The sequence below is a fragment of the Pagrus pagrus genome (genome assembly GCF_965226575.1).
Source record: "Pagrus pagrus genome assembly, chromosome: 24".
NCBI classification, from domain to species: Eukaryota; Metazoa; Chordata; class Actinopteri; order Spariformes; family Sparidae; genus Pagrus; species Pagrus pagrus.
In genome coordinates this window covers 20,463,347-20,490,296 of record NC_140206.1, presented here as the reverse complement: position 1 = coordinate 20,490,296, position 26,950 = coordinate 20,463,347, and the positions used below count along the sequence as shown (strand labels likewise).

Below are 26,950 nucleotides of genomic sequence, written 5' to 3'. Positions count from 1 at the left end.
GTGCTCATTCCTGTCAACCATCCATTATAATTGTATACATTGTGATCTCGTTGATCTGCTCTGTACATGCGACATCTATTGCACGTCTGTCCGTCCTGGGAGAGGGATCCCTCCTCTGTGGCTCTTCCTGAGGTTTCTTCCACATTTTTTTTTCCCTGTTAAAAGGGCTTTTTTTGGGGGGAAGTTTTTCCTCACTCGAATCGAGGGTCGAAGGACAGAGGGTGTCGTCTCTGTACAGATTGTAAAGCCCTCTGAGGCAAACTGTGATTTGTGAATTTGGGCTATACAAATATAATTTGATTTGATTTGATTTGATTTAGAAATGTCAACATGGTCTGTATGACACAAATGCACATGTCCTTGTTTTCCAGAAACACTAATTGCCAATATTTAGTTCTGGTGACTGGGCTGGACGACCTTCTTCAACTGTACTGTTCCTGCTGACCTGAGTATATTGAAATTATATTCTTTCTTATAATAGCTCAATAATGTACGAAGAACTTCATTTTCAATTACAAGATAATGTTAATATTAAATAAATTCTGGAGAGAAGCTGGCCTGAAGTAAAAACATGCTGCAGTGGTGCAATAATGGAGCAATAACGTATGGACGTATAGTGAGTATCTTTATATAATATATCACAATGTCAGGGGGAGTGTGAGTGCTATGTAGAGATTTACCATCAAAATTCCAAACTGCTATTTAAACGTGAAGTGTAATGGCAGACTGGCAGGCTGTCATACAAACAGCAGCTCTGACTGTAACGAATTGCTGTATATTTACGGTGGATTTACAACAGTAACCTACTGTATTTTATAATAATTGTAAAATACTGTTAAATATTCATCCTTCACATGTAAATTAACAGTTAAATCAGTCATTTAACAATAACAGTAGATAACTGTAATTTAACAGCATAAAACAATATTTGTAACAAATTGCTGTAAATGTATGGTGGATTACAACAGTATCTTACTGTATTTTAAAATAATTGTAAAATACTGTTAAATATTCATTCTTACATGTAAATTAACAGTTAATGTTCAGTAAACAATAAGATATTGTAATTTAACAGCATAAAACAGTATTTTCTATCAAGCAGTGGAGACATGTGCTTACATCACTTCTCAAGTCCAGCTATTCTCCATCAGCATCTTACTGATGATTGCGGGTTTATGTTTCTATTTTGATGATAGCACTTCTTTACTGATCAAACTCCTCAAACTACACATTTTTGAGTGACAATATGTAACCTAACTGGCTATTCCTTAACTTTGGAGAGCACAGCTCCGTCATATCATTCCAGCCAGAGAAGTCCATGTGGAGTTCAACAGAACAGGTAAAGTTATGCTTATCTCCCGAAATTGCTAGTGTCCAGAGTTGTTTTGTCTGCATGATTATTGAACTGTTGACATTTCAGATGTTTCATTAGGTCTGTTTCATTAGTTCAGGTTGCTAAATAGGGCTAAGTGAAGCAAGCTCTGTAGCTAGCTTAAGCTCAATTAGCCGTAGGTGTTGCTGACCTTCATAAAGTTTTTTTTTATTGTAAAATCTGTGTCATTATCTTATCATTTATTAATTTAACTTCATTGCACACTAGTTTTCCAGCCTTTCAGTAAATAGTTTTGTAAATAAGGTAAGGCATATTATGTCTCTTCATTGAGCCGGCATGCATAGAAACCTTATGTTGATGATAGAAACTGAGGCAGACACAGCTCAGACAGTTTGGTAGAAGTTATGAAGTGAGATAAGTTATTAAGTTAAATAAGTTATCAGTTGACTAAGTTTAAAGTGAGAGCTCTGTACTGTTGGTTCTGGGAAACGATGTTAGAGTGAGTGCTCTGCTCTATGAGTTCTGGTTCTTGGTTCTTGAAAAAGTTGTACTGTCCACTCTTTGCTACTCTCCTCCTCCATCCTGTTGGGATGAATGTGGTAGCCTAGGGCTGGGTATTTGAGAAGCCCTGCATACGTTGTTTTTAAATTGGTGAGGATTTATACGAAGGCAAAAATAGCAGATTTTATAACACACTGGCAAGTACTGTAAAAATACCATAACCCACAGTAAAATAACAGTAAAATACTGGCGTCCCTTGAATTATTCATTATGAAACTGAATTAGGTGCAATAGGTGAGTCACATATTCATTCCACTTAGATCATTACAGTTCATACATTTATGAATCCGGAAGACTGGAGTGCTCACTTTTGAAAAATAGGAGCAATATATGAGCAGAGAGTGGAGAGAGAGAAGCATTGAATGAGAGTGGTAGTCAGAGAGAGAGAGAGAGAGAGAGATATGAATGAACAGTGACAGAAAGTGAGATTGCATGAAGATGAGGTGGGGACAATGAATTTTAATAATTCATGATTTAATAAAGCATGTCCAATGTAAATGCCCTTGCCAAACCTCGTCGAAGCGCCACTCAGGCAGGAAGTACAAAGTGCCTTTCAGAGCAAGAGGCTCATGGGAAGTCACAAGTTTTCTCTGAAGCACTACAACGAGTTATACATCAGAATAATACAACTGACAAAGTGATGTCCTGCAACATATATTGTGTTCCAAGGGATACACTGTTCATTAAAATTGATTGCAATTGGATGCATATAAATTGCAATTAAACTCCTTGGGGGCTAGTGAAATAATAAAAATAAAATAAAAACACAAAAACTCCAGAAAGTAATTGTGCCTGACCAAGAAACAGCCTGACATGTAACCCTTTGTCTATTATTAAACAATTAAACAAACCAGATGTAACATGTTAATTAGTGATCTTTGGGAGTACTAGTTACTGGATTTTGTTACATTTATAAGAGCCAGGCTAGCTGTTAAGCCTGAATTCTGCACAGTTTTGTTTTTATGTCTGTAATTATAGACTTACGCCCTGAGATGGATGATGACACCACTGCTACCATAAGGGAAAAGCTCATTTTCTGTTTTTATATCTGCATGGAGCATTATTGGGACAAAAACAGGAGCAGTAGTACGACAAATTGGTGAGGAGGCTGGCCAGTTTTGTAAAACATTTTTTTGGTGTTTTTGTATGAAGCACTTTCGTTATGCATGCTCTCTATATGTGTTGCACAGCTAGCATGCTAACTTTTCACTTAAATATGTTTTGAAATAGAGCTACATTACATTCATCAGTCTCACTAGCTCATTTTTTCACGCTAACTTCATGTGTCACACAATAGGGTCTGTTCGAAATCCACTGAAAAAGTGAACATTTTCATGCACTCCAGGCACACTGTAGTGAAACGAGACATAATGAGTGTTGCAAACACATCGGAGATCACAGAGTCTACCTGGAAAATGAATGTACTGTTGATGGACTCTTAAATGCTACCACCACCAAAGATTGGTCACACCTAAACCCAACTTGGCCCATTTGTGCCTGCACCAGCACCTCCATTCAAACCTAGTGAGGCTTTGCATACATCTGTTGTGAACAGCAGGATTCTCACTCTCTTAGCATCATGGCCAAAAACTTTTGTTCGCACCAATGAGCATTTAGTACCTCATTGTTTGGTGCGTGCCACTTTCCCCAAGGTAATTAATCCATTTGTCCAGATCCACATCTGGTATGGTTGTGCTTGAGGTCTCAAACCACATGCAAAAACCAATGTAATGCTTACAAATGCCCTGGCACCCTTTAAGTGGTCTGAGACCCCAATCATGGCCCATTTGACCGCAGCAGCTTCTCGCACCATACCATTCAGCCACTGTCTTCGCCCTGTTTACACAGCACATCACAGATCTTGCTGAGGTATTTCACCAGATCCTACAATGTGCTGCAAAGTTCCAACTCCCTGGTGGGTTGACTTACATGCATAGCCAGCGAGCTATGTGGAAATGAGGCGTTGGCCCCTGTTTCAAGATATTACAGATATTAGAGTAATATTGATCTCCTCACCTTACTGTTGGAAGAAAGTCAGCGTATTGCTTTTTATTTATTTAGCACACTTGTGAACTAGTCCAAAGGCAAAGCCCTAAACTTAATTCACCTTTCAATCTTTAACCCCACCTGTGGGCATGAGCTTTGGGTAATGACTAAAAGAATAGGAATTCATCATTTCTTTCAAATGACTTTTTTTATAGTCTTATAATCAACCAACCTGACATGTTACCACATGTTGCAACATATGGAGCACATTGTGATCACATGTTGTAGCATGTGGTACTACATGTTGCGACATATGAATACACATGCTTTTCTTCTGTAAGGGCAACTAGATACAAACAAGATAAAGATGCAAATGCCACTCAAACAGTATTGTTACTGCTTAATCTATTGTGGCCAGCAAGTCTCCACCATTTGTCAGACAGGATGTTACTGTGTGTACATGCCTGCCATTGGCCAACTATTTCAGTTGGCAGTCTCCTCCCTTTCGCTATGTATGTTAGCTTTTTTGAAATCCAGGTCTCTCCCAGCAACAAAGACAGCATCTTTCAAGCAAGCGACCTTAATGCTGTAAATGGTAAGTAACCCTAACCCTGACCTGATCGCTAACGGTCTGAATGTAAACAGGCTAGCAGTTGTTATATTTTCTTTTGTGGCGATTTAGCCTTTTCGATGCCTTTTCTTCCCATGTAAAAAGGTGCCAGCAAAACATCAATTGCAAACGGTTTTGAAAAAAGCTAACAAGCCAGGCGTTTTCCTTTATAGTAGAATGATGATGGCTGCAGTGGGACCTCATAGGTCTGGCTATACGAGACAACTGCAAGCTAACATGATTTCTTGCTGGATATAAAAGGCTTTTTGAGAATTATTTTCGGTCAAAGTGTCACATGTCCACAGTGAAGGCTGTTATGTCAAAATGACATGTTCTGAAGCTGCTTTTTTCAGTTCTGGCTTTCTAACTAAATTTGCAAGAACAGACTATTGGACTCCAAATGCAGTGGTAGGCTGTGTTACTCATACCTATAGTGCCAGATAGATTTGCAGTGACAACAGCAACAACAGCTTTTGGGTCCTTGTTGTCAGTTTTACCAAGTGTGTTAAATTAATGAAAAAAATGCTGCAGTGACATCTGATGGTCCAAGCAGCTCTGTGAGGCAGCTGAGGATGGAGGCTGTTTTTGAACATAAGAATGATGCAGCTGGTGATTCTGAAGAGTGTGACAGAATGTAATGGGATTTGATGAATCACTCCTCCCAGGAAAAATAGGCCTGTACGTTTGAGATGATTAACTGTTAGAATACAGGAATATAGAACAATTGACCTTTTGTATGCCAATACAAAGGACACTTACACTGCAACCCCACTGCCACCACTTGGAAAACCAGATCACAACCTGGTTTTCCTACAACCACTATACATTCCATGTGTCCACAGAGAACCAACCACAACACGCTCCTTCAGGAAGTGGTCCCCCGAGGCAGAGGAGGCCCTGAGGGACTGCTTTGAATGAATGGACTGGAATGTGCTCCAACAGTCATATGGAGAGGACATTGAGGGCATCACACACTGCACCACTGACTACCTGAACTTCTGTATGGACATTGTAGTTCCGACGAGAACTGTACGCTGCTTTCCATATAACAAGCCCTGGATAACCAGCTATGACCACAAACAAAATGGCTCCACTCATCTCAGTCACCAACCATCAGTCAACTTCCAAAGACAAAGAGACTACCCTCCCCCCCACTATCACGGCAGACCAGGTCAAGGGAGAACTGAGGAGACTTCGCCACAGAAAAGCAGTTTGCCCCGATAGAGTGTGTCTAAGACTGCTCAAAGCCTGCGCTGCTGAATTGGGGGAGCCTCTTCAACACATCTTTAACCTGAGCCTCAGACTAGGAAAAGTCCCGGCAATATAAAAGACATCATGCCTCATCCCAATTCCAAAGATGCCACACCCAAGTGAGCTTATCAACTTCAGACACATGATGAAGAGCATGGAGCAACTGGTACTTTACATCCTCAGACCCTAGGTTCACCACGCACTATACCCGCTGCAGTTTGTGTACCAGGAGAAGGTGGGCATGGAAAGACGCTGTCATACACCTGCTGCACAGAACACACTCTCATTTGGACAGGGGGAAAGGTGCTGTGAGAATCATGTTCTTTGATTTCTTCAGTGCCTTTAACACCATCCCGCCCCTCAGACTGAGGGAAAAACTCTTGCAGATGGGTGTGGACACCCACCTGGTATCATGGATCACAGCCTACCTGTCAGAGAGGCCACAGTTCATCAGATTGAAGGACTGTTTCTCTGACACTGGTCTGTAGCACCGGAGCACCACAGGGCACTGTGCTGTCACCAGTCCTGTTCACCTTGTACACGTCTGACTTTTGCTAGAACACGGAGTCATGCCACATGCAGAATTTTTCAGACAACACTGCAATTGTGGGGTGCGTCAGGGATGGACAGGAGGCGGAGTACAGGAGCCTGGTGGATGACTTTGTGCAATGGTGCAGGCATAACCATCTGCAACGCAACACTTCAAAAACCAAGGCGATGGTGGTGGACTTTCGCAGGTCAAAGCCCACTCTGCTGCCAGTCTGCATAGAGGGGGCCAATGTGGAGGTGGTCAACACATACAAGTACCTGGGGATACACCTTGACAATAAACTGAACTGGTCAGCCAACACTGATGCACTCTACAGGAAAGGACAGAGCCGGCTCTACTTCATAAGGAGGCTGCGGTCCGTCAATGTCTGCAGCAAGCTCCTCTGTATGTTTTACCAGTCTGTTGTCGGCAGTGTAATTTTTTATGCTGTGGTATGCTGGGGAGGCAGCATTAAGAAGAAGGATGCTAGGCGACTGGACAGGCTAGTAAAGAAAGCTGGCTCTGTTCCTGGCCTTGAACTAGAGGATATCAGAGCTATTGCAGAGAAAAAGACACTGAACAGACTGCTTACCAGCTTGGACAATGATTGTCATCCACTGCACAGCACTTTCACAAAGCAGAGGAGTATGATCAGTTCAAGACTAGGCACTCTGTCATCAGACCTAATGTTAGGCCCCGGGGCTGAGAGGTTTTGTAGGCCCTCCATCCCCTTGATTTATAGAGTCTCATTTTAAAAAAGTGTAATATCTAGGTAATCCACATCACAAAATGCATTAGTTTCTTTCGTGCCATACAACAGTGAGTTTTCCCTCTTTGAGCCAGAAAACACCATAATATTGTTATTAACATATCACTGAGCCCACTTGAGCATAAACACAAGACACTTTATTATACAACCACACACAGCAACTTATGGTGATAATAAAACCAAAATGTGTGAAAGTATGATTTCAAACAATATTATGAAAAACATCATCAACCATCACCTGTCTGCACAAACATTGATAATAGCTAATAACAGTGTAAGCAAAGAACAGCAACAGATCATTTGGGGGCCTCTTCTCTGGCCTTAGCGGGCCCTGTGAACCAATCACATGCACCTGCACAGACACACAAACACACTCCATTTAGCACCATGGATACCAACATGGCCTAATGTCAGGTACCAAAAAGATGAACCTGAGCAACATTTATAGAAGGTTTGCAGTATAATCTAGACAAACATCTAAGCAAATGTGCATTTCCCTTAAAACAATGCACAACCACAACAATTTAAAACCTGCACAAGCTATAAATACAGCACTTTCTTTCATTAAGATATTATGCCTTGTGCACTTTAAGTTGATTTTATATATTTTAATTTAAGTGTTTTACATAATAAACAAAATAATAAACGAAAGACAAAGTTTTGTTTATATGTCTAGTCTTTTTTTTTTTTTTTTGCTGATCCGAAAAATGATCCGATCCGTGACTCTGATCCGAGAAACAATCCGAACCGTGAGTTTTTTGATCCGTTGCCTCTCCCTCTTCTTCTTTTTTGTTCCCCTGGGAGACTGGGTCTTCCCACTGAGCAGGCAACGTCTGTGGACGTCCAAAGCAGGTTGATATCACGTCCGTCGGGCCAGGTCATGATCTGGACGTCCACTGACAACCACAACTAGTCAATAAATGACGCTGAGAAAAGATGTCCAGTCAGGCCATAATCTAAACCTCCACTGACATCCAGAAGTAGTTGAGAATTGACATTCATACTGGATATGATCTGGACGTCCACTGACATCCAGAACTAGTTGATAAATGATATTGAGAAAAAAAGTTCATACTGGCTATGATCTGTACTTCCACTGATATCCAGAAGTAGTTGAGAATAGACGTTCATACCGGCTATGATCTGGACGTCCACTGACATCCAGAGCTAGTTGATAAATGACATTGAGAAAAGACGTCCAGTCAGGCCATGATCTTAACATCCACTGACATCCAGAAGTAGTTGTGAAAAGTCGTTCATACCAGCTATGATCTGGACGTCCACTGACAGCCAGAAGTAGTCGATTGAGCGCCACGACTCACGCGCTTCTTTCTGGTACGTTGCTTTTAACTGACATTGACCCGCTAATATCTCCTTCGTAAGCTAAGCAAGCACAAGCGCAAGCACAAGCGCAAGCCTACTTCTGATTCACAGTAAGTACATTCAATGTTTTTATTTTCTGATCGAATGGTCATACATTTTATATTATAATATATATATATAACGTTAGCTAAAGTCAGTATTACAGCTACTGTAACTGTAACCAGAGGGCACTCCTCATTGGGGGGCAAAGATGGTGGCGGTGAAGACTCCTCCTCCTGGCATAGCTGTCTTCTCTGTTCGAAGCTTATCTCAGGCAGTAGTAGTTCTCCTCCCGAGTGCTGACTTATCAGTTGTTTTGGTTTGTCTCGCTTGTTGTCCTTGGCAGGAAGAACTTATGTGTGGTGCACAGAGTAAAATATGTTGGAGGTTAACAACCTTACTCCTGACTTGTTGAGGCAAAATCCATCGGCCTTAAAGAGGTGTCTGCGTTCCCAGAAAATGGTAAAATTGTCAATTAAGAAATAGAAATAAAATAAAATAGAAATAGCGGAAAGAAAATGAGATAAGATATATATTAATATATTATAAAATTTGAATATCATGGAAACCCACGAAAACAGGAATTCAAAAAATTAGAATACTGTGAAGAAATCACCATTTACTTCTCAGTTTTTGCAGAAAAAAAAGAAATTAGGATCACATCAAATCAATCAAAATATGGTACTTTCAAAACGATATGTCAATCCTCAATACTTGGTTGGGAATCCCTTTGCCTTAATCACTCCCTCGATGCGCCGTGGCATTGAGGCAATCAGCCTGTGGCATTGCCTGGGAGTTATGGAAGGCCAGATTTCCTTGATGCTTGCTGTCAGCTCTTCTTTGTTTTTGGGTCTGGTGCCCCTCATTTTCCTCTTGATAATACCCCATAGATTCTCAACGGGGTTTAGGTCCGGCGAGTTGGCTGGCCAGTCAAGCACTGTGATGGCATGGGCATCAAACCAGGTTTTGGTGCTTCTGGTGGTATGGGCAGGGGCCAGGTCCTGCTGGAAGATGAAATCTGCATCTCCATACAGATCCTCAGCAGAAGGAATCATGTAGTCCTCTAAAACATTCTGGTAGACTGTTGCAGTGAACTTGGATTTAAGAAAGCAGAGTTTATCAACACCTGCATCGGACATTGCACCCCAAATCATGACTGACTGTGGATATTTCACACTGGGCCTCAAGCAGCTTGGGTTCTGTTCCTCACCCGTCTACCTCCAAACCCTTGGACCTTGATTCCCAAATGAAAGGCACACTTTACTTTCATTGGAAAAGAGGATATTGGACCACTGGCCAACAGTCCAGTCCTTCTTCCCCTTGGCCCAGTTGAGACGCTTCCTACGTTGGCTGAGGCTCAGAAGTGGCTTGATCCGAGGAACCCAACAGTTGTAGCCCATCTCCCGGATGCGTCTGAATGTGGTGGTTTTTGAAGCTGTGACTCCTGCCTCATTCCACTCTTTCTGGATCTCTGCCAGATTCTTGAATCTCCTCTGTTTGATAATCGGCTGAAGCCCACGGTCATCTCTTCTGCTGGTGCATCTTCTCCTGCCACATTTTGCCCTTCCACTAGACTTTCTATTGATATACTTGGACACAGCACTCTGTGAACAGTCAGCCTCCTTAGCTATGAACTTTTGTGGCTTACCTATCCTATGGAGGGTATCAATGATGATTGAACCAAAGTGAAGCAATTTAATGACACCTGGGGAAACCTGTGCAGGTGCTTTGAGTTTAGTAGATGATTAGTGTGTGACACTCAGTTTAAAACATTCATGCCCTGCAAAATTTGAGCTGCGTTACGTAACGCGGCTATGATTAGTATAAACCCCGCCCTGCTGCGGAAGCGGTATAAATACGCTCAGTGCATTAGCTTTGGTGGTTTTCCGCTAGCTCGAGTCTCGGATAGCATCGCTTATGATAGTTTGCAGCTAGCTAACCAGTCATGTCTCCTCCACGTAGCTCATGCATCTTTCCTGGATGCCACAGTGTGCAGGCCAGGGTAACGGCTCAGTTAGCCTATTTAAGTCTCCTACCGAGACAACGTAAGGAAATGGTGGATCGATGTTGTCAAGAGGAGCTACTGTGGAGAGTTCAAAATCACCACCAACACCCATCTCTGCAGTGTCCACTTTACCCCCGATAGTTACAGCACGGCCACCGGCATTATGTGCCCGCCACCGATTCCCTCAGTCCCGCCGACAGCGGCTGCCACCATCACGGCCACCGGCATTATGTGCCCGCCACCGATCTTCTCCGTCCCCGGCTTGCATCCTCCCGGGGATGGACGGAGAAGATCGGTGGCGGGCACATAATGGTGCTCGCCACCGATCCTCTCTGTCTGCCGACAGCAGGTGCTCTCATCTCCACCACCGGCATTACGTGCCCGCCAGTGTAAGTGTCTGCTTATGTTATAAATATTGTATTTGTTTAATTAAATGCATTTTGCTGAAGGTGCAAATCCTGAAAGTGATTTTACATCGTGCATCCTGTCGTGCCCATGTAATGTTAGCAAATGTTATTGCATTTAATCATGACATGATTTGGCCTGATTCCCTGAGCGGAGTCCATCCGACAGCACAATGATAATCCACAGGTAATATTTTATGTGCACCAATATAGCTATGACAAGGAATTACATGTAGACCGGGGTTTAAATTACTGGGAAATAAATTACCATTCTGATGGAGACTGTGAGGAACGAGGCTGAGCACTATCAGTGTCTGACTCAGAGTCAGTTTCTGTCTCTGATGGCTCAAACAGGTAGTGCTGGGTCCTTCACATGACTCTTCTAGCACTAGCTTCCATTGTTGCTAGGCTACGTTCTTGTGCAGTACACAGAGGGCTCCCCTCCCGCGCGTGGGCGTGGTTCCAGCACCTCTAACTGACACACCCCCAGCGTTTCAGAGCAGAGAGAAGTGCTTGTTTTTCCATGATTTTGAGACCTAATTTTATATACTTAGCAATTTTTTTAATCTTTCAAATTTGGCTCAGTGGTCAATGATGCATGTTACTGTGGTGTGACAAACTCATAACACAATTTTTTTGCTGCTTTACACGGACTTTAAATACAGTAATCGTCATAGTGTAGTGGCAGGAAAGACCATTTACCAAATAACGTGTTACTTAAACATGTTTCATTGTGCTGTGCTCTAAAAATAAACTAACAAACTAGTGTAGAGTCCTGTATAAGAAATGTTCAGCTTAAATTTTCCCCTTAAAGTTAGGTTGTCAGGAAAATCGCATCTTATCAGGTAATCGTTAATCGATCGATAAGGTCCATCAACTAACGATTAATGAATTAATCGATAATTTGCATCCCTAGTTGGTTGGTCTTGGTTAAGTACCACCTTGAAAAAAAATAAACAATGTTTTGTTGCTTAAGCTTATGTATTCAGTCATTATTCAATGGTATACTAAAACCCGTATGAAAAAAATTGCTTCTCACTGTTCTCAGGTCAAATATTTATATGCGATTAAAAATGCGATTAATTTCGATTAATTAATTACAAAGCCTCTAATTAATTAGATTAATTTTTTTAATCGAGTCCCGGCCCTAATGTATATATATATATATACATATATATATATATATATATATATATATGTATATATATATATATATGTGTGTGTATATACAGAAATTAGAATATCACGGAAAAGTTTATTTATTTCCATAATTCCATTCAAAAATGTATGTATGTGTGTATATATATATATATATATGTGTATATATATATATGTGTATATATGTGTATATATATGTGTGTATATATGTAAATGTATATATATATATATGTGTGTATATATATGTGTATATATATATATGTGTGTATATATATGTGTATGTATATATGTGTATGCATATGTGTATGTATATATGTATATATATAGCGCCGCCATTTTGTAGCAGTGATTGCTGATTGGGCTAACCCAAAGGGCCAGTACACCGTGGGGGGGTTATTTAGTGCATTAGTTACCATTTATTATTTTCTTTAGACAATTGGTAATTTTATTTGGTTTAGTTAGGTATGCTTGTGTTTATTCTAATGAGTTAAGCTTTGCTTTGTTTGTAAATTAGCTGTTGTCTTTTGTGTTCAGTGTTTATGTTAATCCCTCTTGTGTTAATATGGGTTGATCACCCGGTATATAAGTTCCCTTCCTGTATTCAGTAGGGAGGTCTGTTTAGTCTGTTTGTCCTTGTCCTAGTAAGTTCAGTTGACATTTGTACAGTTCTGTTGATTTGACCTCTTTTACGGACCCAGTCCTTTATTAGTTTCATTTGAGAAATTTTGTTTGCTTTATATTTTGGGTAAATAAAAAACCTTTTTTTGAAGTTACTCCCTGTTGTCCTCATTGCCGACTGACTCGGTCCCTCACACCCTCCATGTGTGATAATGTGAAAGTTATTGGAGGTCTGAGCAGTGGAGATTTAGGGGCTGTAATGACAGATTGCTAGACCTCCAGAGCCACACAGAGCTACATGACCATCTAAAGTCCACTAGATGGCAGGTACCCATTATGACTTCTCTTCTTTTGTTTACAGATAGTTTAGAGTAGACTGGTGAAACAAGAGAATGTTACATTTATATTGTTAATAAATGATTTAAATTTGACGATAAGGCCTTAGTCTGCAAATGAATAATGGAGATTATATTGCTCATGACACCATGTAGACCAGCTTTTGAAATAAGAATTACAAATTAAATGAGTTATCATGGCATAAAAGCAATGATCCTTGACTAGGCTAGAGTAGACTAGTCTAAAAATGGCATAGCCATCTGCGCTAAAAGAAACAAACAAAAGTAAAGATCGTGTATATATATATATATATATATATAGAGGCCGGGACTCGATTAAAAAAATTAATCTAATTAATTAGAGGCTTTGTAATTAATTAATCAAAATTAATCGCATTTTTAATCGCATATAAATATTTGACCTGAGAACAGTGAGAAGCATTTTTTTTCATATGGGTTTTAGTATACCATTGAATAATGACTGAATACATAAGCTTAAGCAACAAAACATTGTTTATTTTTTTTTCAAGGTGGTACTTAACCAAGATCAACAGACTAGGGATGCAAATTATCGATTAATTCATTAATCATTAGTTGATGGACCTTTTCGATCGACTAACTATTACCTGATAAGATGCAATTTTCCCGAGAACCTAAATTTAAGGGGAAAATTTAAGCTGAACATTCCTTATACAGGACTCTACACTAGATTGTAAGTTTATTTTTAGAGCACAGCACAATGAAAAATGTTTAAGTAACACGTTATTTGGTAAATGGTCTTTCCTGCCACTACACTATGATGATTACTGTATTTAACTACTTAAATCGCAGTAGCATAAACTGATTTGTTGAACTCAGCCTAATGTAAGTAAGGGATAATGTAATGTAACTATACATTATCCCGCTTATTACACGGCCTTACGAGTGAAATAAATAATAAATAATCACCAACAATGATTCAGCAGCGACAAGGATTGCTCGGTAAAGTTTTAACTTTCACTTTCACTTTCAAGGCCGGCCTGAGAGAGGAGCTGGACAGCGTGCTGTGGTTGGTGTAACGCGTTGAAAGTCCAGCTGTCTTGCTTATGTTGCTATATGTTGCCAGGGCGTATCAGAGCGCCGTCCCTAGCTGCTCTCATGTGTCCAGTCACAGACATGATCTGACGACTTTGAAGGCAGGCCTGAGAGAGGAGCTGGACAGCGGTGCTGTCTTGCTTATGTTGCTATTGCCAGGGCGCCAGTGTCGGCGGCTTTTTAACTCGTTAAATAATTGTGCTCCAGTATAATCGGTACGCCTGAAACTCATCCAGTGAGAAACGTTCCGCGGTGCAAAAATAAGTGCGATTAAAATGCGTTAATTTTTTTAACGCGTTAAAGTCCCGGCCCTAATATATATACTATTATGAAGAAAACAGTCAAATCAATATTCCAACCTGTCACCACCAGACTATATAGGTCGACTGTCAAAACAGCTTATTTGAAACAGCCCATATTTACGTTTCTTGTGAGGTGGCGACCTCTAGTGGCCATAGTAATTATGAGGGCAGCAAAGGAGGAATCAGGTGAAGTAGTATAAAGAGTGACAAAGTCTGCATGGGGGGAGGACGGGGTGGACAGTTGGGTTAGACAAGCAGGGGACTTCCACTCAGGAGATCACTGTTCATGTACGGTGTGCCACCAGAAATCAACATTGAGTTATTTTAACACACAAACTTGTCAAGTTACATCACAAGCATAACACAACTTAAGTTACAAGCACAACATGTCAGGAAGATGGGGAATGGTTGGGACGCAGGTGCGGGCCCAGGGGTTACTTAAAGTTATCCCAGAGGGATAACCACTAAATCGCAATTGCGATCGGTTGGAAGGGGAAAAAGAAACGAAAACTGTAAAGAGCCACTACCGGCTTCCTTAACAAAACAAAGCACCAAAACGACGAACTAAACCACCGCTGCACAGCAGCTGATTCCAAACCAAAGTGTCCGGGAGACCCAGAAAAAAACCCCAAAAATAAAAGGCAAGACTGCCCAGGAAACCTCTGATGAACTAAAAGGCTGGAGTTGCAGAAAACTCTACAGTACCCCTAAATCATACAATGGGAACCCACTCAGAGTTGGTGTGATCAGAACACTAACAATGCCACAGGGAATGCCACGGACTTCTGCGAGCATACAACAAAGGTCTGGCAAACTTGTCACTGGCTGTCTTAGAGTCACTGGCTACAACTTATTCAGCGGTTTAGTATGAGGTTGTGTTGAATATTCCAAACATATAGATATCATTTTACTTTCTTCCCCTCATGATTGGTGTGTGTGACTTTTCCTCAAAAGCTTTTTTTCAGTCAATCACAATGGTTGAATAAATATATCAGCAGTAACATTGTTTTCAGCCTTCTGATGAATTTCTTCCATTAAATGCTGCTCTGCAGCCCTTCTGCTACATAACAACAAAAGTGTTGACTGTCAGTACCTGGTAAGGAAATTCAATTAATATCCCCTGGTGCTGAAAGCGACCCAAATCTCAGTGACCCTACCCCAATTAAGTCACAATCTGTTTTATGGTTTCTGATCATTGCAAAAGCGTGAAAGCCCTAAGGCTGCGATGTTGGTCTGTCAGTCGAAAACTTTGGTCCATTATATCTCAAGAACTATTATATGGATTGCAATAAAACTTAGTACAAACATTCATTCAGCTTCTGAATAGATTGACATGAAGGCATTAACCCTCAGAATGAATTAATTGTCCACTATCTTTGTTTATGACTAAATATCTGCTAAGTTAATTTACATTGCTCAGCCGTACTTTGTGTTTAGCATGCTAACTAACTAGCTAAAATGAGATGAACATGGTACACTATAACATCAATCTTTAATAACATTATACTATCTGAACATCAGCATGGTAACATTGTCATTATGGGCACGTCAAAGGTTCCATCTAGGTACTATATGAACACTGTGACAGTATCAAAACTAGGGCTGTCATGAATCCCTGAGTCTGTGATTCAATTTGACTTTCAACCTTTTTTTTAACTTCAGCACTGGCAGCTCTGCCATTGTTAGACTGTTGCACCTGTATTAGTAAAGATCAACAGATCATTGATTTTATGTCCAGACAACTGTCATTTTAATTTTCATTCTTCTTTAAAAAATGATTTCACAACAACTGGTTCACGTTATCCTGATGTTTGGAGTGGACACGTTTAAATAACATTCACCAAAAAATAAGATTCCATAGTTCAACAACAAACACCAGCCTTCAGTGATTGAACAATAAACCATCCACTAACAAAGACCACACCATTGTTTAGCATAAGGGTAGTTTTATTTGAATTGATAGAATGCTTGATAAGGATAGGGAAGAGGTCGGTAGGTGGATGAAGGAAAAGAGATCGAGATGGAGGAGAGGGGTTGAATAAGGTTGTAGAGTCTCTGGACCGTCTAGGGACCAGTGAGGTTGAGACTCAGAGGGGTACAGGGATAGAACAGGAGGAAATTAAGGATGGATGACAGTGGGAGCAGCCTGGCCTGAGGTGGGAGTGGCTGTATGGTTGGTAGCGGTTGCTGGTAAGGAGTAACTGGGGGTAGCTGCGGAAGCAATGTTAGCTAGAGGAAAGAAACGGAGTGCAGGCGTGGTGGCTGGGTGGCTGGCCATGTCGGTGTGGAGGTAATCGCAGACAGAGCAGATTCAGAGATGATGGATCAACCGTGAAAAAGATCGTCATCTGGGGGATTGAGAATTAACTTGTGATCCACAAGGTATGAAGCTTTTGGTTGACTTATTTAACTAACGTCAGTCGAAGTGCAAACAAACGTGAGAACTTGAGGCGAACGGGAGAGAAATGGTTAGGCTAACCTATAGAGGTTGTACAGTCACCAGCCTAAATTTGTTAATCATTATTTCCTTTGTTTACTTCCTTTATAGGAAACCACACCTATTATGCTCTATTTCAAGAATCAATAAAGTATTGATTGAATGAAACCTGAACTACAGTCTCATGATTCTAAACGATCAGCTATGGTGGGTTCACTTCCCCTAACCGGCAACATTCCAGACAGGATAGCCACATCAGCTAGTCCTTCCTTTCAGATAGGCTCAGGTGGCAAGGGAGAATGGCGTGGTCTAGTTCCTGAACTTTAGTTATAATAACTTCATCAAAAGAGAGAAATTCAGTGTGTTCAGTTTCTCAAATCTTTCCAGAGTGAACCCTCTTCACAAACAAATCAATAAAGGATATAAACCAACATGTTGGACGCTGTCAGACTTTCCTCTAGTACCAGTGAGCTGATCGTCTTCATCACACAGGAGAAGTGTGAGTGTCGTCTTTGAGGTGTTTTTTTTCCTCTTCAGAGGCCAGCTGTTACACGCAGGGTGGGGGTAAGGGGTGATCGAAATTAAGAGCTAATTTCCAATTTAGAATCATAATTGTGACACCCCTAATCAAAATGCTTCATCCACCACCTGTAAACTGTGCCTTCAGTATGAGACAGAGTGAGAAACATGTTTTTTGAATGTTTAAGCATGTAAACATTTTCAAGTAGACACCCAAAATGAGAGTATGAACCTGAAAATAAGCACAATATGAGACCTTTAATATGATTAATTACTGTTTAAGGCCTCAGTTAGTTTCACATCAGAGGAAGTTTTTATCCTGTCGAGCCAGGAAAGCTGAGTTTCACTAGTTTCACTTTGCTTTCAAATGAATTGTGTTATCATGGCAATATATTAAAAGTGTGTATAGTATAGTCGTCTATTATTCATTTATAATATCACATCAATACACAATGGTTAAGAAAGACAGAGATTTGAATGTAAGAGTCCGTTCCAAAGAAATGAAAGAGAGAGCTAGCCAGCATTAAAGGTATAGTTGGTAATCCTGTTCAGAAACACTTTTTGTTATACTGGGTGAAATGGTCCTTCCATCCTGAGAGTAGTCCATACATAGTGGCTCTATTTGAAACCGCATACTATACTGCTAGTACGTACTGATTTGGCCAAAATGTAGTATGCAGTATACAGTATGCAAACAAAAGCTAAATCTGCAGTATGCGAAAAGTTCCCGGATGTCGTACTGATTCAGAAAATATTTCCAGTATGCATCCGACCAGTCTACTCTGCCTACTGTTTCCCACAATGCAATGCGCTGGAGCCTGGGTCATGACGTCCTCGTCACGTACTCCGGAGCAGTACAGCCTTTATGTTTGTTTACATATAAGTACAGTGCATAGGCTACTTGACGATTGTGACGAAAGCTATAGGTACAATAGAAATCCAGGCTGTTGTACATATGAAATGAAAAAAAGTACTCTGTTAATTAAAAAAAATTTTTTAATTAATATTTGGTGATTTCTGTACATACAGAGCTCCCGAGACAGCGCTATACTGTATACTGTCCACTACAAACATGAAGCTTCCCTCTAGCGGTTAATCTTCAAAGAGCAGCGGTTAAGATAACTGGCTTGCTGTCTCACCCGGGATGACAACGCATGTTGGCCGGCGGAACACCTCTGGAGATGGGGCTGCTGCCTCTGAGACGACCCGCTTCTTCCGGAGCTTCACTTCTCCAAATAATCGAGGCAAATTACTAAACAGCCGTCATTTGAGTCAACTAGCCGCACATTGGGGATCTAAACGGTTATTTTCTTGCATGAAAAAATATTAAAACTTAATAAAGTGACATTTTAACAGCGCTACAGTGGAAAATAAAACAGCTTTGCGCCTGTTTTACAACTACCACTGCCGGTCGCCATGAAATGCATTCTGGGAAACCTGCATACTGCGGTGTGAACGGCGTCGGTCTGCTGAGGTAGCATACTGAATCCCACATTCAGTATGCAGTATACAGTATATACTAACGCAGTATGTAGTAGGCAGTACGGTAATGCGGTTTCGAAAACAGCCAATGTGTTCAGAAAAAGGAACAAAATAAATCAGACCTCTGTGGCAGCTGTACGCCCCCCGCCCCCCCCCCCCCCCCCTTGCGTGCGCACTCATCATGTGTCACCGTTGCCGGATATATTCAGCACACTCCATACGTAGCTAGCAGGAGATCCACACTCCAGGTCAGAAGGTGGCGGTAATGCCAAAAGTAGCACTTCCAGAAGTGATGCAGAGGTGGCTGTCTTTCTGTTGGACAGGTAATTATTTGTTTTGCTTTGGGGGGATTTGTTAATTTCATGAAATATGTAACGTTAGCCAACTTAGCTACTTTTGTAGCTTGTATTAGCCCTATACTAACGGCTCTCCTCTGCCCTGCTGACTGATTGGCTGATGCGCGTTCAAGAACATTCACGTTAACATGAACGATGGGAACCGAGTCACAGCTGGGAACCGTTATTTTTTTTTATTTATTTTTTTTTTATATATCACTGCGTGTTTCATGCAGATGCACACAAAAGGTCCTCCTTTGCTCCGCCCCTGAGTGGGACAGAGAACAGGGGGGAAAAAAAAGTTACATGGGGAGGAGGACAGCCCAGCTGCACGGTGCTTATTAGATATGCAAATGTAACATGACAGTCAAAAATCAGTCAAATGAGCCAGTTTTTTGAACGGCTCTTTGAAAGGAACGGCTCACCAAAATCCGGCTCCCCTCAAAGAGCCATAAATCCCATCTCTAGCGTTCAAGTTTGTGGGGGCGGGGCTTTGGACAGAGCACTGACGAGAGGGGGAGAAGAGGATAGAGCTTAGATGAGGTGCCACTTTCAAATCTTGCTAGCTCTCCAACATTACCAAATATACCTTTAAGGAGATGAAGGCTGGCAGCAAGATGATTCGTACATGCAGGATTATTTGTTCGACCAGCCCTCTGATGTGTTTCCTCAACTGGCTGAAAACACATTTTCACTCTGCATCAGCTTCAGAACTTTACAGCTCACAGCTTTTTGCCAGAACTCCCTTCACAGAACACAAGAATCTGTCACTGCTGAGACACACCTCTGTCTCATTCGCTAGTTTTTACACACTTTATTTTCTAACTAGGGAATGAAGTTCAACCAAGAGTTCTGTGTGACCTCCAGTGACTATACAAGTACAGTCAATATGAACAAATAGCGTAGCCATTAATTTGTGTTCGTCTGACAAGTACTATAAAGCTCAGACTGAAAATGAGTTGTCATTTTTGGTCAGTGATTAATGATTTAACTCATTCATCAAGTCAGGAACTTGGTTCTGATCTGAATATTTAAGGTCCGGGCAGCTAAGCTGCCAGGAACCTATTGTATTCCTAGGAATTCTTTCTTTCTTTCTTTCTTTCTTTCTTCTTCTTCTTCCGAGGAAGTCATACTTCCCATGGGCGAAAACTCACCAAACTTTACAGAAATGTCCGGCCCCATGCCAGATTTACTTAATTCCAAGGACATGTCAATATTCCTCCTGGGGGGGGGGCACAATAAGCGTTTAAATTTAAAAACTTTAAAAATACCTACGAAATCAACAGTACATGCTACAGTTTTGAAACGTTCACCAAACTGTAGCCCCAATACTGCTGAAACTTTAGTCCACTTAAACTCATTACAAATTATGAAGTCCATCACTCAGTTTTTTTCAAAACCTGTAAAACTTATAAAACCTATCTCCTCCCACAATTTTTGCCCAATTGCCACCAAACTTGCTAGAGAGCATCTTCAGACCGTCCTCCACAAAACTTGTTTCTCGGATTTTTGATTTATCAAAAATTAAGCCTACAGTGCATCAAAATGTTTGACTGTAAACGGTACTGTAAACATATACTATCAAATTCTTGCTAAATACATTTTCAATCTTCCTGAAAAAAATTGAGAATATTTTGCAGTCATGGTTGACACGGAATTTTATCTCAAAAGCTGAATTTTTGAGAACATTTTGAATTCTGCTCTCATGGGAACAACTGGAGTCAATGGAAGAGTGGCATTTTTAAACATCAAATTTTCTCTTATGAAGCAAAACACTTCAAGTTAAAAACAAATCACCAACATTTCCATGCTGTCAAGATGCAATTTATGTATTATCAGAGTTTTGTTCAGGTAACAGAATTTCTGACATTTTGACCATTTTTGAAATCTGCCTTGACAACAGCTGCCCGGACAGTGACTCCCTGAGTCGACAAATGAAGCCACACAGCAGGGCTCACTTCCAGCCAATTAGCTCAGTGAGTTAGGAGCTGGTGCTTGGTGTCTGGGGTTGTGGGTTCAAGACCCAGCAAGGATGATGATGATGACAGATCAAAATGTCAGATGTCCTCAACATAAAACACAAGACCATTGTCCTGATGGTGGCATCACAGCAAGCCTCTAAATTAAATAAAAACAAATAGCTTGGACTGGACCATGGATGAAAGCTAACCAAATTTTGCACAAAGGTCCAGTCTCATGCCAGATTACCTCAGCTGTAAACCCAAGCCAATAGTCCTGATGGTGTGCTACAGCAAGCGTCTAAAGTTCAAACCTTTGAAAATTCATAACAAATCAACCATACTTGCAACAGCTTCAGAACTTTCATCAAACTGTAGCCTCAATATTGAAAAAACTTTTGTACATTTAAACCTATTAAAAATTATGAAGTACATCACTCAGTTTTTTTTCAAAAACTGTAAAACTTCTTAAACCTATTTCCTCTCTCCTCCTTTGATTTATCAAAAATTGACCCTCAAAAACTGAATTTTTCACTGCATTTTAAATTTTTCTTTCATGGGAACAACTGGAGTCAATGCAATGATGACATAGCTAAACACCAGTTATTCACGTATGGAGCAAATCAATCATTTTTAAAATTACCAACATCTCCATGCTGCAATATGTGTATTTTCAGATTTTTGTCTTGATAACTGAATTTTTTACAGTGGTTTCAAATCTGCCTGCACAACAGTGAATGGCTTACTCAATTTGTGAAGCCACTGTTGTATTGCCACTTACCAATTAGCTCAGAGCGATAGATGACAGTCTTTGGTTCCAGAAGTTGTGGGTTCAATACTCAAGTGGTCCAAAATGAACATTGTTGTCAACTGTCTTGTCTTCCTATTCTCCTGTTTGTTGCTCAGAATTGCCTAAATTTGCCAAAAATAGCCCGGACCCGACCCATTGCTGCGCAGCAGCTATAATTGCTTTTTGTTTTCTCTTTCACATGTACATGAGCAATTAAAGACACACATGAAGTCTGTTGATGCTTAATGTTTATTTGTCCTTTTTAAAAATTATTTACAGGCAGGCTAATCAATCAGTTGATAAATTGATTATTTATTTATCAAACCATTATTAAACCTTAGCCATATCTAAATATCAAAAATATTTTATTGATTAGTGAAGAGTAGCATTCTATGTAGTTTACATAGGAGTCACATTTGCATTTGTGAACAGTTTGAACTTGAGGATTTGAGTACTCAGAAATGTTGTGTTTAAACCAAAGTATCTGCATGTAGGTATCTCTATTGGACAAAACACGCCAGTCTCCCACAAAGGGAGGTAGGGTCATCAATTATCTACACTAGAGGAGATGACTACTTTTTGTGGGCAGTATGAAGGCCTCAAAGTTTCATAGCAATCCCTCAAATAGTTATTAATATCTTTCACAGCAATGATGATCAGGCAGTATTGGCCTAATGATGAATGAAAACGTGTAACCTTTATTCTTATAAATATGTATGTAGTGTACTGAGATATATCTGGGTTAATCAAATCTATCTGAAGCTTTCTTCTTCACTGTAAAAGGAAAACTAGAGAGAAATCCCTGGAGTCTCACTGCTTCTCATGCTGCATTAATGTTGTATGGCAGAGATGAAGAACCCAGCTTTACACTTGGAAATACTGTGCTACTTAGCTCACATCAGTCACAGTCCTGTAATCTGTCACCAAGTGGACAGAATAACAAAACCCACAATAAGTAAGGAGCTCAAACAGGTTTGGTCACACTGTGATTTGATGCCTCTCCGAACCTGCACTTACGGCTACGATACTGCTCATTAGTGTTGTGCTTTAAAATGGCGTCACAAATCTTACCCCGTCCATTAGCTGGGTGTGTTCTGGCCTCAAACACTAAAAGAGTTTTCCAGCCGTCTACCCCTTGACGTGCACACACTGTGCTGGTAGCACTCCACAGACAGCCAGGTACAGTTAGACCATTAGCAGCTCCTCATTAAAATTCTCCCACTGTGAGCCAGAGTGTAATCACGAATAATTATGAATTTATTTATACTCTGTAGTTTGTACTAGCAGACAAACAGGCGTTAATTCTAATCAACAAATCATAAGAGACCTGCTGACCTCGTCTGAGATACAGAGGAATTCTTGAATCCAATTAACACATCCTTAGTGGAGGACTCGTATAAGTGATGTGTAGGTGACTCAAATTCTAAAAAGCCCAATGGTATTGTGGATAAATGAGATTCTGGTGGCTCAGGAAGTTATTGCACTGTCTTGACGAGGGCTGACCTGAATGCTTGAATGCTTGGCAGCTTCAACATCCATTGACAAACAAATGTGTAAAGAGATGTTGCATTAGCTGATTCAAAAAGGGGGCAAAATACTGATATAGAGCTTTATGGCGTTGAATTAGTCTGAAATTCTGTGCACTTAAAAACAAAGCACATGTACTTGATTTGAGTGCACAGAACAGTATCCACGAGTGGAAAAACATCCTCAGGATGAAGTATGTGGACAAATGTGCACAAATAAGGTCCTACGAGCACACGGCTGTGAGAAGCACAAGCTCCACCTGCCTGCCGCAACAGTTCAACAATTGCTCCCGCTTCAACTTGACTTCTGAGACTTTCAGTCGTATCCTCATCTCTCATTTGACTGCAAACCTCTGCCAAGGCCCAATGGTCTCCTTTTTTACTTGCTCATACTGTAGATACTTGCCACCTAAATACCTCACATTTTTTTCATCAAGAGCCTTGGATTATTTCCTGAGACATTAACAAAAATGTGATCAGTCTCTTCATCCAGATCCACACCAAAAGTTAATGGGGCCTATTCTGGGCTGAGAACGATCCTCCATCCAAGTTTGGTGGATATCTGTTCAGTAGTTTTTGTGTCATCCTGCTGACAAACCACAGACACAGTGAAAACAGAACCCAGAACCAATCAGGACTTCACATTAATCACTGAAGAAGGTTATTCCTATACTGTACGTGCTAGAGAGGAGGCTGATGGTCAGAGCTCAGATGAAGTGAAGCAGTGTGTCTTCAGTCTTGGTTGTGGCTCAGTGGACCAGCTCTTTACTCTTGCATTGATTCCTCCTGGAGGCCTTAAGGGAGTTTAGTTATGCATTACGAGCTCTGTCTATGTCCTTTGGGGAGTCTTGTAGGCAGTGCTGTGGAAATACAGGGACCTGCTGCTCTGCACCATCCGATCGTTGGATCACTTTGTATTCTCAGTGAGAGTCAAACATATTCGTGGCTCCACACCAGCCGGGACCTTGACACCAATGCTGTGATTTTCATGGACAGAATATGTACAGATAGACACAGTCAAGGAGTGGACAGTGTCCCTTGTGTGGAACAGAAGTTCCTGGTGTGTTCTTTGGTCATTATCACTATGTGTAGCAAAAGGAGAAAAACCATTGGCTCTGGAAAAGGAGATTTTCTGATATCACCCTGTGTTGTTCCTGGAACATCATAATTAATGTTGCCCCATGACCCTCATTGTAACTGACCAATCATGTTGTTGTAATGTCATAGCTTTGCCACCTGGGAAAAAAGATAAGCATGTGGGAGACGTTTTCTTTTCAAACACATCTTTAACTTTGTGAAATGGTCTCTTTTAACCTAAATCCTTTTCCTAAACCTAACCAAGTTCTTTCGTTGCCAAAACCTAACCAAACAGTGACAGAAAACTGAAAAGAAATGGAAAATGAGTAGTATACTGGATAATAATAATAGCTTCCCAATGGGACATGAACCCCAGGCTGCCAACAAAGGGTCCTACAGTACACTTAACCCACTCAACCATGACTGCTTGACTATTTCATAAGTTGAAATGATGGTTCAGGAACATACATGAATCATGATGTTTGATGAATAACACCAACAGGGTGATAGTAGGTATACCATCATAGCCTTCCCTCAACGCCCCCATCCCAATAAACCATACACCACAGATTAATAGAATACACACATGATGTTAGTGTGAAATTGCAAGTGCAAACTGTTCCACTCTCAGATTCTCAGAACTCTGATCACTGTTGACACACAAAGGAAAAGTCTAATTGAATCAGTGCTATCTCAGGAAAGTTTGCCTTCGGGTGACACACAGGAAACATCAAATACCTACAGACAGATTGTCTGTTGACTGTTCAACAGGACTCCCTAACACAGCACGGAGCAGCACGGATGCCACATAAATGATACTTCCTCTGTACTTACTTCAGAAAATAGACAGATCCCTCTGACTCTTGTACAATAGATCTCTTATCCACACAGTCCCTCTGCTGCTCAGTCCTGCCTTCAGCACTGTGTTAAAAACAGCTGTTTGCAACATGACTGACAGCAGTTTCTGTATGTATCGATGTGGCTGATCCACATTTATGAATTGTGTGTTACTGTGATGGTTTTAGGGAAAGTCTATCAGGTGCCACCTTCACTTTATGAATGGTTCTGTGTTGTCTTTAATGTAATGGTTTGTAATATTTTGTTCATAAAGAGCCAGTTTCAATAAAAACAGGCTGCCTTCATTCCACAACACTGCAAGCAGCTCATGTTTGTGCCAGGGGTCACTAGTGTTGTTTGTAGTATTGACACACCAGGACCAGCTGTGTGTGTTTCTCCGAAAGTGAACACACACACACACAGACACACACACCGCTGCAATGGCCACATAGCCCAGCCGCCTCCAGGAGTAAGTAAACTTAGATGCTGTTGTGTTTTACACACAGTAGACAAGCCATGTTATATTTATCTTTTAATAAATATCTCAGATTGTATGCCCTCCGTGTTGTGTCACTTTTCTCCATGGTATCGACAGACTATTGAGTGACTCCACTGTGAAGACTGTGATATTATGTGCAACGTCAAATAAATATAGCCTAAAACAATCAGAATAAACTGTTTATTGAGATTAAAGTAGGTTGAAATATTTTGTATTAATGATCGTAGGTGTAGAACAAATGAAGTGTTGACACCAGCTGCATCTCCTCACACAGAGACAGCACGTCATTTACTTTAACATGAGGCTCAGTCAGCAGCAGCAGACTGCTTAATTCATCTTTAAAGTGGCTGCTCAGGTAGGAGCCTCATAAATAATTAATATGCCAAACATTAGTCTGAGCTGTCATTCATCATAATTCATTCATCAGTCACAGCATCTGTCCTGTCTGTCTTCAGGTGTCCTCACTGAGCACTTCGCAGCTGAATGAATGAACTGTTCTGAATAAATAATCTGTTTATCATGGGATTAGGATCATTCACTCACGGGTCCCATCGAAACGAGTAGCGATGGTGTCCAAGAAGGTGTTCTGTGGCGCGATCAGACCCCGCATCACCGGCATCCGAGAGCGGGACGAGCCGCGTCTCTCCCGCCGCTCCGAGCCATGGCTCTCCGCGGCGGTGGACACGAAGCCTGGCAGGAACCTAGACGAGGTCCCCGACGCCCCTCCTAACCCCTGCAGGAGGGCGCCGAGCCGAGACACGCGGGACTCCACGGTCCAACAGTGAGCACCGACCACCGAGCAGGTGATCCCGGCTGAGAGGAGGAGAGAGGAGCCGCTGCAGGCTGGGGGGAGAGGGCGGAGGGATGGATGGAGGGACCGCGGCGAGGATGGTCACATTTACGCACGAGTGTGCTGCAACGCAACCCCCCACCAACCCCGTCCCTCTCGTGCACAAACACTTTTCTCTCTTTCTATTGGCTCTTTCCTTTTTGTCTCCTCTGTCAGAGCAGAGCTTCTATCTCAGTGGAGTCACGTCTCCCCCTCTGATCTTCTGATCAGTGGCGATTTAAAGCAGTACATTAACGTGTTAGATAGTATTTTTTTCAGATCTACAACACTTCTTGTTTCTGTTTCACACTTGAAGCTGCAAAATGTGTCAATTCAAGAACACAATGAAAACACTATTTAAGGA

The 26,950-nt window shown here is 41.1% G+C and overlaps 1 protein-coding gene across 1 annotated transcript in view; it reads right to left on the bottom strand.

Moving 5' to 3' along the window:
- The window catches only part of LOC311253003 (voltage-gated delayed rectifier potassium channel KCNH8-like), a 146,749-nt gene extending 120,136 nt beyond the window's left edge, over window positions 1-26,613 (bottom strand). Inside the window, exon 1 of the mRNA XM_084346675.1 lies at window positions 26,301-26,613. Coding sequence (XP_084202801.1) covers window positions 26,301-26,376 — 76 coding nt within the window. The 5' untranslated portion in view covers window positions 26,377-26,613. The remainder of the gene's footprint in view (window positions 1-26,300) is intronic.
- Window positions 26,614-26,950: the final 337 nt, after the last annotated feature.